Source organism: Vicugna pacos, chromosome 31 (assembly GCF_048564905.1).
Source record: "Vicugna pacos chromosome 31, VicPac4, whole genome shotgun sequence".
In the NCBI taxonomy this organism is placed as follows: Eukaryota; Metazoa; Chordata; class Mammalia; order Artiodactyla; family Camelidae; genus Vicugna; species Vicugna pacos.
The window spans coordinates 11,602,673-11,617,896 of record NC_133017.1 but is presented as its reverse complement, the minus strand read 5'-3'; the positions used below and the strand labels follow the sequence as shown (position 1 = coordinate 11,617,896).

At 40.7% G+C, this 15,224-nt stretch overlaps 1 protein-coding gene across 10 annotated transcripts in view; it reads left to right on the top strand.

Moving 5' to 3' along the window:
- NEK1 (NIMA related kinase 1) overlaps positions 1-15,224 on the top strand; it is a 94,524-nt gene that overhangs the window by 5,785 nt on the left and 73,515 nt on the right. For all 10 annotated transcript variants that reach the window (XM_072952786.1, XM_072952791.1, XM_072952789.1 and 7 more), the window contains exons 2-9: positions 4,429-4,573; positions 4,951-5,047; positions 8,008-8,105; positions 11,393-11,476; positions 13,598-13,665; positions 13,797-13,883; positions 14,401-14,455; positions 14,996-15,196. In XM_072952786.1, coding sequence (XP_072808887.1) covers positions 4,457-4,573; positions 4,951-5,047; positions 8,008-8,105; positions 11,393-11,476; positions 13,598-13,665; positions 13,797-13,883; positions 14,401-14,455; positions 14,996-15,196 — 807 coding nt within the window. In that variant the 5' untranslated portion in view covers positions 4,429-4,456. The remainder of the gene's footprint in view (positions 1-4,428; positions 4,574-4,950; positions 5,048-8,007; positions 8,106-11,392; positions 11,477-13,597; positions 13,666-13,796; positions 13,884-14,400; positions 14,456-14,995; positions 15,197-15,224) is intronic.

Genomic DNA, 15,224 nt, shown 5'->3' with positions numbered 1-15,224 from the left:
ATTGCCCATTGTTCTCGGTGAAAGATAAGGAGCCTATTTTGTGGGAAACAGGTTTTTGCACATCAGGAGTCACCATTAGGAGTTTAGAAAAGATGATGGAACTTGGCCACAGGAGTTCTTCTGAGGTCATTTTAATAATGCATTGACATTGTGTTCCAAGTGCATTTTACCCTGTCTAACCTTCTACCTTCTAATCTGAGTCATGACATGACACCATTTCGTGAACGTAAACTATTTACACGTTGATACTTTCCACTAGGAAAGCTGTTAGTTGTTGTCTGAATAGTCTGACAGAGAGGAACAGACTTACAGAGAAGAAAATCAAGTATTTTGGGAAAAAAGTCTAATAGGAATCCTGTTTTCACTTCTCAAACTATGAGAAATAAGGCAGGAACTTTCCTCACTGAGGAGATAAGTTGACCCTCTCCCACAGTCCAAAATGGTATTTGTTGTTTTGGGGGATCTGTACGTGTGGGCTGTAGTTGCAGGCAGTACCACAAGGACTTTTTGAAATCTGTTCTTTACCAGCGTTTCCCTTCAGGACAGCTTGCTTGTCCGTCAGATAACTGACACAGCTGAGGAGGCCTCACGTCCCAGATTGGTGAGGTTGTTTTTCATCCATATCCTCTGACATTTTTCATACATGGTGCACAGAATTTTATTATGTCAAACATTGCTTATTTGTGGCTTAAAGATAGTCTTAGTAAAATGTGAGGAAGGATATCTAACTTGACTAGAGGCTAAGACCTCTTTTCTGGAACATAGTTGACATACTTGAAAAGAATGATGCAGTACAGAAAAATTTTGAATGTCAGCATTAGAAGTTTGGAAATGGGGGACTGTCCAAGAATTTTAACGGAGGAATTGATGTAGCTAGTGTCTTTCCTGCTTCTTTCTATCAGCATTTATTGTTTTTAAATTTAAATTTTATTGCTTTGAATAGGTAATACATTCATATTGTTTACAATTCAGAAGGCACAAAAGATTGAAAAATCTTCTCGACCACGCAGTTCTCTTCCCTGAAGGCAGCCAGTATTACCAGTTTGTTGTGTATCCCTGCAGGGGTACGGCTCGCGTGCACAGGCAATTGCGTGTGTTTGTATAAGTGTAAGGGTTACATACATGTGTGCACACGTAAGTGAAGGTAGGTTTGAGTATAGACGAATGTATTTCCTTTTAATACACAAATAATAGTATGTCTTTTTTAAATTCTGATGCTTAGGAATTAACCCACATTAAGCAATGTGAATGTTGCTTCTTTCTCTTTGACTTGTTTGTGGATATTTAAGTTTTGCCATTTCAAACAGCCGCAGAGGATAACTCTGTATAGGTATCATTTTTGTGCATTTGGAAATTGTTAGAGACCGTAAGATGCTGTCAGGCTGGTATAGTGATTTCCTCTGATGTTAGAAGCGGAAGTGTGGAAAGGACATTCATTTATAATTGGGGTTTCTTACAGTAATGAAATTAGAACAGCATGCACGTGTGTCTTCAGTTACATGTTATGATGATTTTGGATGTGTAAGCCTTTAGTGCATTTTGTTGTTACCTTTTATTTCATTTGGTCCAAAAACCTAGGATTGTAATTGAGTGGAGAAGTCTCATGCCTAGGAAGTAAGTTCCTTCCTAGTTAGAGATGCCGTGAGACCCCGAAAGTAATCTGTCTTCTCATGTTTTCCCCTTCTCTTCCTCTTGGTGTCCTGTGCTAGTCTGGTGCAGGCTCTGCAGAAAAGGAGGGATTGTAGGTTGCTCTGAAACTCACCTGCCACATGTCTTTGATTGTTCAGAAAGGTGTCTGCACTGGACATTATTTGATGACAATTAGGGTCATCTTTCTTCACTACAGGGGTAGTGGATCCTCGCCCACTTCCCTGAGGCGATGGAACACACTACTAGTAACGCGTAGACGTTAGAACTCGATGTAGGGCCTCTGTCTTGTTATGGGGTCCCTCAAAAGGAATTGGCAACTAAATTTGGAAGAAGGGGCAAATGGACTGCTTTTGTTTTTCTTTCTTGGCAAACATCACAGAAAAATGATGGTTGTGAAATAATCACATTATATGGTTATTACTTAATGTAATTTGGTTTGTGAAATTTAGTTTTCTCAGGTATGTTTATACTTTTTCCAAGTAGCATAGTAATGTATTTTGTCCTGGAGATATCATTAAATTCCGGCTGGTACCCAGATAGCTGTTGTATTATACCATTTGCCCAAGCGTAGGCTTGAGAGTATGTTTGGAATGACTTTTCTTTCACTCACTAGTGATGCTGCAGTGTTATTGTAATAGTTAATTTTTGGTTTCTCTTAAAGTTGATAAAAGCTTTGACTTTTTTATAGAAATTTTGAAAGAGAAAAGTTTTCGAAGGCAGAAGAAGGCTCTTTCCCACAAATTTCTATGAAGCCTCTTTATCCTGTGATTTTATCATGGGCAGAGTTCTGGCCTTTAGTCCCACAGGCCCAGGATATGAATTTCATCATTTAAGGAGACTGAATCATTTTTCAGAGGCCAAATAAAATTAAACTTACTGTTAATGGATGAAAACAGAACATGGATTTGTTAATTTACAATGAGAGATATGGTAAACTCAGAAATCTAATATCATCTTCATGATAAGCCCATTTTCTCCTTTTAAAAGGGGATCGTGCATAGGCCGTCTGGTTGCTGTGGGATGGAAATAGAGAAGAGCAAGTTAGGTGAATTCATAGTTTTCACGTTATTTATTTGTATTTTATTTATTGTTTTATTGAAGGAGAGCTGACTTACTGTATTAGTTCCAGGTGCACAACACAGTGATTTGATATTTTTATACATTACAAAATGATCACCATGACAAGTCTAGTTACCACCTGTCACCACACAGAGGTCTGACAGTGCTGTTGACTGTATTCCGTGTATTGCACGTTACATCCTCATGACTTATTTATTTTATAGCTGGAAGTTTGTACCTCCTGATCTCCCTAACTGAATTCATTTATCTCCCCCACCCCAACCCCTCTGGCAGCCACCAGTTTATTCTCTGTGTCTTTTGTTATGTTTCTTCATTTGTTTTTTTTTTTCAGATTTTGTTATGTTTCTTCATTTGTTTTTTTTTTCAGATTCCATAGATAGGTGAAGTCATACATCATTTGTCTTTCTCTGTAGATCTATCCATGTTGTTGCAGATAGCAAAATCTCATTCTTTTAGTGGCTGAGTAATATTCCAGTGTGTGTGTGTGTATGTCTGAAAAATTAATAAATTGTTCATATCAAAATAAACTTATATTTAAATAAAATTGAAAGGCAAATGGCATATAAGCAAAAAAAACTTATGATGGAAAAGGGCTAATATTTTCATTAAAGAAGAAGCCTTTTTACAAACTAATAAAAAGTAGACTATCCCAGTAGGAAAAGGACAGAAAACCTGAATAAACAGTTCAACAGAGAAGAAATATAAATGTTTAATAAATGTAGTAGAAGTTTTCAAGTTCATTGGTAAGCAAAACAGCTTTACATAAAAAGGAGCCTCTCTTTCCCCTGTCAAAGGCGGTGAGTAACAGTAACAGCAGACGGTGACACAGGGCTCCCGTGCACCAGGGCTGTGCTCAGTGCCGTGCTGACGTTGACCAGCCCTCCAGTGCTTCTGGAAATTGGTGCTGTTGTTGCCCACATCACATAGGTGAACAGACTGAGCTGCTTATAGAGAAGTGACTGTCCAAGGTCACGGAAGAAATAAGTGTCAAAGCCAGGATTTAAACCCAGGCTCCCTGACTCAAAGGGTTTAGTGCTTTAACTGTTAACCCTTTATTGCTTCGCAAAGATGTAATAAATAATAACCAGTGTGAAAGGAGTACATGGAGCAGGCACTTTTTGTTCACTGCTGGTCAAAATGCAAGTTAGAAAATATTTCTATAAGACAGGTAAGCAGTATGGTTGAAAACTGTAACATGTCTGTTATTTGAATTCGGAGTTTATCCCAAGGAAATCTTTGTAATAGGTACATAAAAATTTCATCTGAAGTCCTTTTATGATAGCAAGCACTGTAAACACCTGAAATATCTAGTAAGAGGGGATTAGTTACATAACTTTGGGAAATATTCTTATTAAGCTTGTATTCTTAGGGGAGGTAATGTAATCTGGCTAATTAGCTCATGTGGGAAAAGTTTTGCTGCTTTCTCCATGTACATTAGGTGTTTGACTTTCCAGGGTATTCCTATAAAACTGATAAAATTGAAATGTTACTTTTTTCTCTTTTTACATATTTCTAGGTTGCATGAATAAAATTGAGATAAAACTTATTTAGCTTTCAGTAAAGATTTTATGTATCTTTTTTTTTAAGTAACCAAATTGCTAAGGAATTAGAATTTGAATTAACCATTATAATTGTTATGGATGACATGTTTTAATCACTATTCACTGTTACTCTTTTTCGTGTGTGTGTGATGTCTAGCACGTCATTAAGATGCCTTAGTGGAACCATGGAGAAGTACGTCAGAGTACAGAAGATTGGAGAAGGCTCCTTCGGAAAAGCCATCCTTGTTAAATCCACAGAAGATGGCAGGCAGTATGTTATCAAAGAAATCAACATCTCAAGGGTAAGCATGTTTTCCGTTTGGTTTTTCTAGTAGAAACCTGGCTACAAAAGGGCTCACTGTTAGAGACTCTGAAAAAAATACATGGCAATACATAACCTGAAGTGAAGGACTGTTGCGGTTGCGGGGAGACATGCTGTTTCGGAGTAGCCTGTAAGTCCTTTCTGGTTGTTTCCTGTGATGTGCACTGTGTTTGTGTTTAAAAGAGATGCAGCACCTGCTGTTCTGAACCTTAATCTAGTTTGAACACCTTAAAATGTCCAGTGGATTCAACTCATTCTGTTCGACTTCTGGCTGTGCTTTAGTATTTGCACTCTAAGGGACTTTCAGGTTGCATGTAGATGGTTCCACTGACTGTTTCCTCTTCTCTCCTGTGTCAGATGTCTAACAAGGAGAGGGAAGAATCGAGGAGAGAGGTTGCAGTGCTGGCGAACATGAAGCATCCGAACATCGTCCAGTACAGGGAGTCCTTCGAAGGTCAGATCAGTTTGGCATGAGGGCTCAGAAGGTCTCCTAAGCCGTGTGACCGCTGCTGTATACTTTCCTTTCAAGGAATCATTTTGTGACTTAGTCTCAGGAAGAAAAGTACATTATTGCTGGTTCCATACCTGTGCGTGTGAATGTCAGCGGATCCTTGGGTAACACTGACAGCACACTGTCCCTGCATGGCTTCACAGGGCTCACTGGCGCTAGGGTTGCTTAAAAAGAGCCAGTGTGGTGAGTGTGGGAATTTGGACAAAGCAAGAGCAGTCGTTTACAACTTTTAAACTAAACTCCTTTTACGTGCTGCCACTGCAGCCACTGAGAACCATCCTAGTCGTTAGAAGGTGCCCTGCTGGGTGGTGTTCTTCCATGTACCTCGTTACTATAATGCTGAGGTACGTGGAGAGTCTTCTCAGGTCCTTAAGACGTTACGAAGCATTGCTGTTTTGGAATCACACACTGTCATATTTGGTAACTGAGGGGAGCTAAGGTAAGACAGCAGCTCCAAAGGCAGGTCAGGGTGGTTTACTGACGTCCTGCTGAAGTCATCCCCGTGATTATCATAAATCCCTGTTAATTACAAAACTAAAAGATAACTAGATTGAAAGACAGTTTAAATGAGTGTTTCCAGGTCACATCACCAGTTTCAGTGTCTGAATTTGAGTTAAGGTACCCCTGTGCCCGAATAAACTTGGTATCTGTTAAAGCAGAGAGATGAATTAGCAGCTGTGTTGTAAAGTACTCGGTGTGCTTGCTTGCTTTATGGTGACAGTGGAATGAGGCTGCATACCTCATGTGAAGAAGTACAGCGTTCACCATCTCGTCCTTCCCAGGACCTTGAATTTCCTTTATCTTTCTTCATCTGGCATTTTTTCAGCTTTTAAGGTGAGAGGCGGCGAAAGGAGAGACGTGTCAGGGTTGCAGGGTTAGTCAGCCAGCTATACGCGGCCCTGGCTCGTGGCTTCCGGTCACCTCTTCGGTCGTTTTCTAACAGGCACCGAGACGTTGTCACTTGCCTGGCAGGCTTTTTGCTTCAGTGTTGAGCAGTTTCTAGGTGGTAGTTGTTTTGGTTTTTTTGGAGAGTGTTTCCTCAATACCCTATGGGCCCACTGGGGACAGGGGTGGTGTCTTATATTCTGGTGCCCCTTAGCCTCTCATGCACAGCGCCTGGGACGTAGTTGGCCCTCAGCTGTTTGAATGATTGAAGGAATGCAAGACAGATGAGTACTTCCCTCACGGAGAAAAGACTTTCCTGTTAACCTTACATTTTTACTAGTTATTTATCCCCAAGTAAATGATGAGTGCTTTAGGCATCAGAAAACATTCAGAGCTCATTTCATATCAGGATCACTCCCTGTCCCTTTCCCAGGGCCTGTTTAACCTTCTCTGTCTCCCTGTCTCTGTGTCTCTCACACAGACACACACTCACCTTTAAAGAAATCTTTTGATAGTTTTATTTAGTTTTTGATACGTGCATACGGTACAGAATCCAAAGGTTACATGACAGTAAAACGTTCTCCCGCTCTTTCTGCCGTGAGCCACCTGTTTTTCTCTCCTGGAGGTCACCCCTGCTTATGCTGTCTTGTGTTTCCTTGCAGAAAAATTCCAAGCACTAATAAGCACACAGAAATAACAGCAACTGTACGTAATTGTTTGCTTTTTGTTTCTTGTGGCAGCACCCTACGTATATTTTCACAAGTAGTGGATTGTACGGTTTTCTGGTTTTTGTTTTTTTCACATAGTGATTCCTCACGTGTGTATTTGGATCACCTTTTCATATCAGTTATGAAGAGTTGTCTGGATTCTTAGTTAGCTCAGTCACACAGGTTCCCAGACCCTGGCACATCAGGAGTATGTGCAAGGTGCCTGTGACACTGCGAGCAGCAAGACGAGCACGAGACGTAGGACGTGAGTCCTGCGGGGTGTCAGGCCGTCAGCACAAGGCAGCAGGAGCGGTGAACGCTGGGCGGCTGTTCTCTGAGTTGTCAGCATCAGGGTTGGCCCCTCTGCCTTACCCGGGGGAGGCAGTGCCGTCTCATTCCTGCGTGAGAGTGAGGGTGGGGGCAAGGGTTAGCAGTAGTCTTCTAGTCCCGTCTGCTGCCGGAAGATCAGGAAGTCCTTTGTCCTGTGGACCTAGGCGTCACGGTGATAGACAGTGCTCAGCAGGAAGAAAGCCGGAGCGCCCCCGGACCGCAGGGACGCCCCCTCACTGCCGCATCCTCAGAGCTCAGCGCAGAGCCTCTTATTGTGTTTGTTGAGCAGGTCGTTGAGTGGATGCAGCAAAGCTGCACAGTCACGGCCAACCAGCTGGCAGCCAAGATCACCCACCTCTGACAAATGGGTGGAAAAACATGATTCTTGTGGATGATGTTTAAGGAAATATATCTATCAAACAAAATTAAGTCTCTCTGTCTGCATTTTGTCTATATTCCAGGGTGTTTGTGTCAGTGTGGACACTGCTATCCAGTGGGATGCTGTGTTCTTGGTAGAAGAATCGTTCCTGACGACGTTGTCTGTTACCCATGTTACTGCACAGTCTGTGTGACCAGTGTTCCTTGACTTTGCCCTTTGGTTCTTTTGACTGAGGTTCTGTTTTTGGTTTAACGAAATGCAATTAATTACTGCTGCTTAGTGGTAAATGTTTAGGTACCTTTAGTATAGCTATGCTTTTGATGTACATTTTATTTTATTTTTTACTTTTTAAAATTAAAGTGGAGTTGATTTACAGTATTGGGTTAGTTTCAGGTGTACAGCAAAGTGATCAATTAAACATAAAGGTACATTTTTACATTCTTTTAAAAATTCTTTTCCATTACAGTTTATAACATGATGGTGAATGTCGTTCCCTGTGCTGTACAGTAAATCCTTGTGGTTTACCTATCTTATGTATGGTAGTGTACATCTGTTATTGATCCACGTTTTTAAAAAAGAAATGTAATGTTTATGTTTTGTAGAAAACGGCTCTCTTTACATAGTGATGGACTACTGTGAAGGAGGGGACCTGTTTAGACGAATAAATGCCCAGAAAGGTGTTTTGTTTCAAGAGGATCAGGTGAGTCAGCATGTAGGGGGTGTTGAGAAGTAATTCAGCATTTGTTTGTTCATATACGTGTTTATTTGTAGCTACAAGTGCTAACTGTGAGGACTAGGCGTGGTCGTTTGGTGGCATAGTCCAGTATCGTGGTCACATTTCTGTTTTAGTTACCTCTCTGCTTGGTTCGGTTCCCATCTCATGTCCCGTCTGTGATAATATTGTTATGTGTGTAATAGATGTTGTGTCCTGTGTCTGTATGTACGTGTGTAAATAAATACATATTTAAGTAGGTGACTTAATTATTCCTTGTAACTGATTGATTATTCTGTACCCTGTCAGTCTGGCTTATTGCCGCTGGACCATATCTTTCTGAAATGTGGCTTTGCCAGGTAACTCCGGTCCTGGAAGCCTCGCACTGGCAACTGCATTAGATCTAATCTCCGTTTTGATTTCAGGGATCTCTAAAATATGAGCCCATTCTACTTACACAGCCTGGTGGTTTTCTGTTCCCTAATGTGTGCCTTTTTCATTGACTTAAAGGATATTTATCGTGCATGCATTTTGTGGTCTGCACTGGGGCACGTTTACACCTCTCGTTCTTCTTCCTTTGTATGTATTCTGATTATTTTATTTCGGTAATGCCTCCCTCCCAGCCCAACTCTCCGTTACTAATATTCTGCCTTTTTTTTTTTAAAAGCTCAGCTCAAGTCTTAACCTTTTCTTTATACTTCCCATAGGCCCTGTGATCTTCTGTGATCTTTTCCTTCTCTGAACTCCTGTTGTGTCTCTCATACTACCCACTCTTAATTTTGCTTGCATGCTCCTGCATAGGGGAAGGGAGGGCACGCTGTGCTGGAAGTGTCGTCCTTGTCCCGTTTAATTCTGTGACCCCCCCCGACCTAGCAGGCTGTGGTTTCCTCTACTTAATAGATAAGAACCCCAAGGTGAAGTAGCTTGCCCCAAATCACAGTTGGTGTTTGAACCTGCTTCTATCTAACCCCAAAGGTTATAAGATTTTCTTTTTATAAGATTTTTCTTTTTGCAAACTTAAATTGTAAAGTTAGTCAGAAGTTTGGAGGTAGAAAGTCGTCTTCTCCCACTGCTCCATCCTGGGGGTTACCTCTGACTTGGTTTTGGTGTCTCCCAGACTTCCTTGTTCATATTGCATGTGTAAGTGTGTGTGCAAGACACAGTCACACATGGGGTCACATACATACCTTGCTCTGTCTTTTTTTTTTTTAATTGAAGTATAGTCAGTTTACCATGTTGTGTCAGTTTCTGGCTTACAGCACAGTGTTTCAGTCATATGTGTTATTACAGGTAGACTGCATGCAGTAAGATGCACCTGAGCGTGGTTGTCATTCTCTTTGCCCTTTTCCTGACCCCTCCCTGGTGGAATTACTTGCTCTCAGTGTATGTGCTGTTAGAAGACCGGTGCATTTTATTATAGGTATTTGTCTAAAAGTATATTCCTACCACTGCGTGAGCTCAGAATCAGAGGGCTGTATTTCATTTTTTTACTTAAAATGCCCTACAGGAATAGGGAAAGGAGCTTAAACATTTGTGTAGTCCTCAGTAAATACCTCCCAAACTGAACTCAGAGGTTTGATTTTTTTTAACTAATTTAAAAATTAATTTTAGGTTACTTTAATATAATATTTGTTCTTTAAAAAAATAGTAGCTAGAGAAGAGTAAAAAGTAAAACTGGTTACTTTCATTCTTCTGAAAATCCACTTCCCTGACAAAGACACAGCTACCGACAGGTCGCTGTGCTGTGTGTCCCCCTGCACATGCCTCACAGTCATAGACAGTCACGGAGAGTTCAGGTGTGTGATGGACATGAACATACTTTAAAAAAGGAGTGAGCCATGCATGCTGTTCTGGGCCTTTCTTTCCCTTCAGTGTGTACACACAGCGAGGTCCTTCATTCTCCCCAGCGGCTGCACAGTATTCCAGTGATGCCAACAGTGACCTCTGACCAGGCCCCCGGATGGACGTTTAAGTCTGTAGGTTTATTTATTTTATTTTTTTTTGATTTATGCAACATTGGTCCATGCATGGCCCACTTTCATTTATTCGCTTAGTTGGTTTTTTTTTTAACATTTTTTATTGATTTATTAGGTGTGTAGGTTTAGATGGGCGAGTAGTGCTGGGCTAGACATCCCTGTACATCTCCATTTGTGTTTGTGACACTTTATCTGCAGGATAAATTTGAAATTGCAGTTGCTCTTTCAGATGGTGGGTGAAGGGAACATTTTTATATTCTTTGCCAAGTAACTGTAATCAGCTTTCTCACAAGCAGGGTGTGCAGAGACCTGCTTCCTCATTGACCAGCACTGTTTAGAACTTCTGTTTTGTCAGGTGATATCTTGTTTTAATTGCCGTTTTTTGATTTAGGGGGAGAGTCGTGTGTGGTTTATGTGTTTATCGGCTTCCATTTCCTCCGTCACTTACCTTGCCCGTCTTGTCCGCCTCTTATTTGACTGCCAGTGTTTTGCTCGGTGATTTTGAAGAGCTGTTGTGTATTAGAGAACTAATAATCTGTCAGTTTTGTTGCAGGTATTTTCTCAAATAATCATTAAACCTATTTATATGTTTTGCCATCCAGATGTTTTATAATTTATATAGTCAACTTTTTTTGTGACTTGTGGGTTTCATATCATGTTTTGGAAGTCCTGCTTCAACCGAAGACTATAGAAAATTGCCGTTTTCTTCCCTCATTTTACAGTTTGTTTTCATGCTTACAAATGCCGTCTGCTTGGAATTGTTTTGGTGTTAGGAGTGAGGTAGCAGTTCAGCCTTTTTACTTTCAAGTGGCCAGCTCCCAAATGTGTGTTTATGTGTGATGAGTGTGGGGAGAGAAAAAAGCCAGAGATGTCGCCCAGATTTCCAGCCTGACTTTCTCCTCTCGTGGTTTCTACTTATATAGAAAAAAGTTACACTTAACAGCAAAGGACAGTCCCTCATCATCATGCTCTCCTAAAACATGAAGTATTTCCATTTTCCACTCTTCTCGGGAAACTTCTTTCCATGTGCATTCTGAGCTGTAGGGATCCTTCAGTAGCAGCGTCCTCCGTTTAGACTTAGCACGGGCGCCGCACACTGTATGTACGTCAGTTGGCCTGAATGTCTACTTAATGTTGGTCACATTAATTACTGTGAAATTAAAAATTATAGCCTAATTATTTTAAGGATTTAGTTCCCTTTGTCCCAAATATTCCTGAATCCTTTTAATGATCAAGGAAGGACTACTGTGAAGTGTAAATTTAAAAAAAAATCACAGATCTGATTTTTTACCCCCCTAGATTTTGGACTGGTTTGTACAGATATGTTTGGCCCTGAAACATGTACATGATAGAAAAATTCTTCATCGAGACATCAAATCACAGGTATGTTGATTCTGTCACTAACACCTTCTAGGTGGGCGTGGGTGTTGTCTTGGGCTGAACTGTGTGGGTTTCATGCCGTCAGAGTCAGACTGTCTCCCCATCACTGCCCCCTTGACTGTAACCCAGGAATCCTCCTCACAGGCAGCCTCCTCTTTCTTGGTTTACTTTCTTGTTAGGATGGAGAAATCCAAAAATACGATTGTGTGGAAGGTGTATTTTTTTGAGAGATTGTGTATTTGAAGACGACTTCATTCTCTTACCTTAGTGATAATTTGGATATAAACTTCCAGTTTGGCAGTTATTTTCCTACAGAATTTTGAAGATGTTGCTCTTTTGTCTTTTGGCTTCTCGTGTTGCTGTGTAGGAGTTTACAGTTTCTTGCCCTTGTTTGTTGTCTCTGGCTGACTTTAGGATATCCTCTCTGTCCCCATTGTTCTGAAATTTCGCAGAAATTTGCGCATCGGTGAGGCTCCGTTTTTATTCCTTATGCTGTGTACTTTTAGGGTGGGGGTGGAGGTAATTAGGTTTATTTATTTACTTTTTATTTAATGGAGATATTGGGGATTGAACCCATGACCTCGTGCATGCAGCTAAGCATGGACTCTTCCTCTGAGCTGTACCCTGCTTCCTGCACACTTTTGAGAATGTGTATTTCCTTTAGAATTGTTCTGAACAATGTTTAGCGGTGTTTTTTCAGGCAGTATATCTCTGTGGCTACTTTCACTGTCATCTCCTGGGTTTTTTTCTAGACAGATGTTGGAGCCTCTTAATCTGTCCCTGCAAGCATCTTACTTGTTCTTCCGCGTTTTATCTCTGTTTCTCTCAAGTTGTATTCAACATGAATTTTTCAGCCTCCTTCGAGTCAACGAAGCCCCTTTCTCACTTTGTGCAAATCAGTGCTTGTCTCATCTCTTTCTCTTTTTATCGTAATGACTGTGTCTGTCTCTCCAAGATGTCTAAATGGCTTTTCATACGTATCTGTTCTTCCTGTAGTTGGTTTTTGTTTCATAATGTCTTGTTCTTCTCAAATGCATATTTATTTCCTCATTTATTTCTTTGCTATTGTCAAAATATATTTACTTCAAAGTTTTTGTTGTGTAAGATTAATTCTGGAGTGAATTCTTGTTCTGATTGTTTTGTTGGTGGTTTTTCTTTGCGTTAGATTTCTTCGTGTGTGTTAGGTTTTGTCTCCACGGCTCACGCATCTTTGCATCAGGATTTCTTTCACGGCTGCCTGACTGGGGCTCTCAGTCCCCAGAGTTGGGGTGCAGGGGCATTGTCTCCTGGTGTTGAGGCCGTGCGTCTGTCTTCCTGCCCCTGTAGGCCTCTTATTCTGTACCCGGGTATCCCCAGGAGGAAGAGGAAGAAGTGAATATGCTGTCTCCCGACCTCTGCCACCGACTCCCACTTCAGACCTTTCTAGCACCTTCCACTTGGCCCCGCCTTGGCCACCTGTGGCTGCGAGTGTGTGCTTGACTCAGACCTCCTGGCTGACAGTGGGTCAGCTCGTGCTGCCCAGCGAGCTCCTGGCTGCACTGTTGGATGATGGATCCTGGAAACCAGGAGCGCACTTTCTGTCTGTGGATGTGCCTCTTCTGGACACTCTGTTTAAGTGGGGTCACATGGTTGGTGACTGCCTGATGTAAAACAACTTACTTGGTTGTTACTGAGTTGTAAGAGGTCTTTATTCTAGATACAGATTCTCTGTCAGATACATGGTTTGCAAACATTTCCCCCGATCCTGTGGGTTACATACTCACTTTCTTGATGGTGTCCTTTGCACAAAAGTTTTTAATTTTGATGGAGTCCAGCTTATCTATATTTTCTTTTTTTGCTTGTGCTTTTGGTGTCAAAGCTAAGAAATCATTATGTAAGCCAGTGGCATGAAGGTTCACTGCAATCCCATAGGAGTCTTATGGTTCTTGTATTTAGGTCTGGAATGGATTTGAGTTAATTTTTGCATATGGTGTGTGATAGCGGTCTACATTCATTCTTTAGCGTGTGGATATCCAGTTATCCCAGCTTTATTTTTTAACTGGATTCATTTTTATGACAGAAGTCATCAACTCAGAACTGGACTATAGCAATATTTCTGGGGTTTTTTTTCCATCTCTTTTATAGAATATATTTTTAACCAAAGATGGGACGATACAACTTGGAGATTTTGGAATCGCTCGAGTTCTTAACAGGTAACATCAGTTTTAAACTTTGATTTGAAATAATGTCTTCAGTGAGATTTTAATCCATGCTGATAGACTGGTGATAATTTATAACATCTTCAAGTGTCTCAAGCTTCTCCACTTTCCTCTTTGTGTTCTAGCACTGTGGAGCTGGCTCGAACTTGCATAGGGACCCCGTACTACTTGTCACCTGAGATCTGTGAAAACAAACCTTATAATAATAAAAGGTATTTAAAATGATATTCATTACTTGATGTATTTCCTTTGCATCTTTGTTACACTGTATTTATTAACTTTCAGAATATTCTGAAATCAATAATACACATGTGTAAACATATATATACACAGATACACTTTTTCTATACATCATGAGGGAAATTATAAAGAAGCTATTTCATTGTCTTACTGAAGAAATTATAGAGAGAATTATTTTATTATTTAAATTACAATGAGAAATAGAGTGCTTTCTGTGTCTTTCTCTTTGTGATAGTCGCTTCTTGTTGAATTATATTCATTAATATTTATTGAACACTGTTTAAAATGCTTTCTGTGTATTAACTCTTTTTGTCTTCACGGTAACCTTGTGAGTTGTAGGCATTAATCGGTCCTCCTTTCCTTACGAGGAAACAAACGCAGAGAGAGGGGAAGTAACTTCAGAGCCCCTTCTTTTGTTTCCTTTAAATGAAGAACATTTTAAGTAAATTCTGATGCTGAGAGAAGGTCTCTTGTTTTTCTCTTTCCTAGTGACGTCTGGGCTCTGGGGTGCGTCCTTTACGAGATGTGCACACTTAAACATGCAGTAAGTGAGGGTTTCTCAAATTATTTCTAAAGTTACATGAAAAAGTATCTATAGTATCTCTATTTTTTAAAAAAATCAATGTATTTTAACTGCTAGGAGAATTCAGCATTTAACAGAACTCTTTTAAACTTGCTGTAATCACCAGTGCCTGATTTATAGCATATTTTGTTTTCTTAATGTGTGTATTGAGAACACATTGACAGCGTACTTTAGCTGAGTTGTCAACAGCTTGATTTTACCTTCAAAATGAAGTCTTCTTTAGATTTTAAACCACCCCACCTCTCTCCCCCCACTTTAATTACAGTTTATGTCGTGTTTAATCCTGAAGTGTGTGTTCCCACTGATAAGGCTTGGGCTCCCCTTTGGAGTGTTATTACCAGAAGCCAAGTGGACCTTGCTCTGGAGAGCATATGCTGGTTCGAACGCTGGGAAGAGGACTGTTTCTGCTCTTTGTCGACAGGAGAACTGTTTCTCATTGTTGTGGCGCCCATTTTCGATACCGGTGTTTTCATGCATGTTCGTTTGTTTTCTGGGTTTTAGTTTGAAGCTGGCAGCATGAAGAACCTGGTGCTGAAGATAATTTCCGGGTCTTTCCCGCCTGTGTCTCTGCATTATTCCCACGACCTCCGCAATTTGCTCTCTCAGTTATTTAAAAGGAATCCGAGGGACAGACCGTCCGTCAACTCCATCCTGGAGAAGGGTTTTATAGCCAGACGCATTGAGAAGTTTCTCTCCCCTCAGGTGGGTAGGTTTTCATCGCGTGACTGAC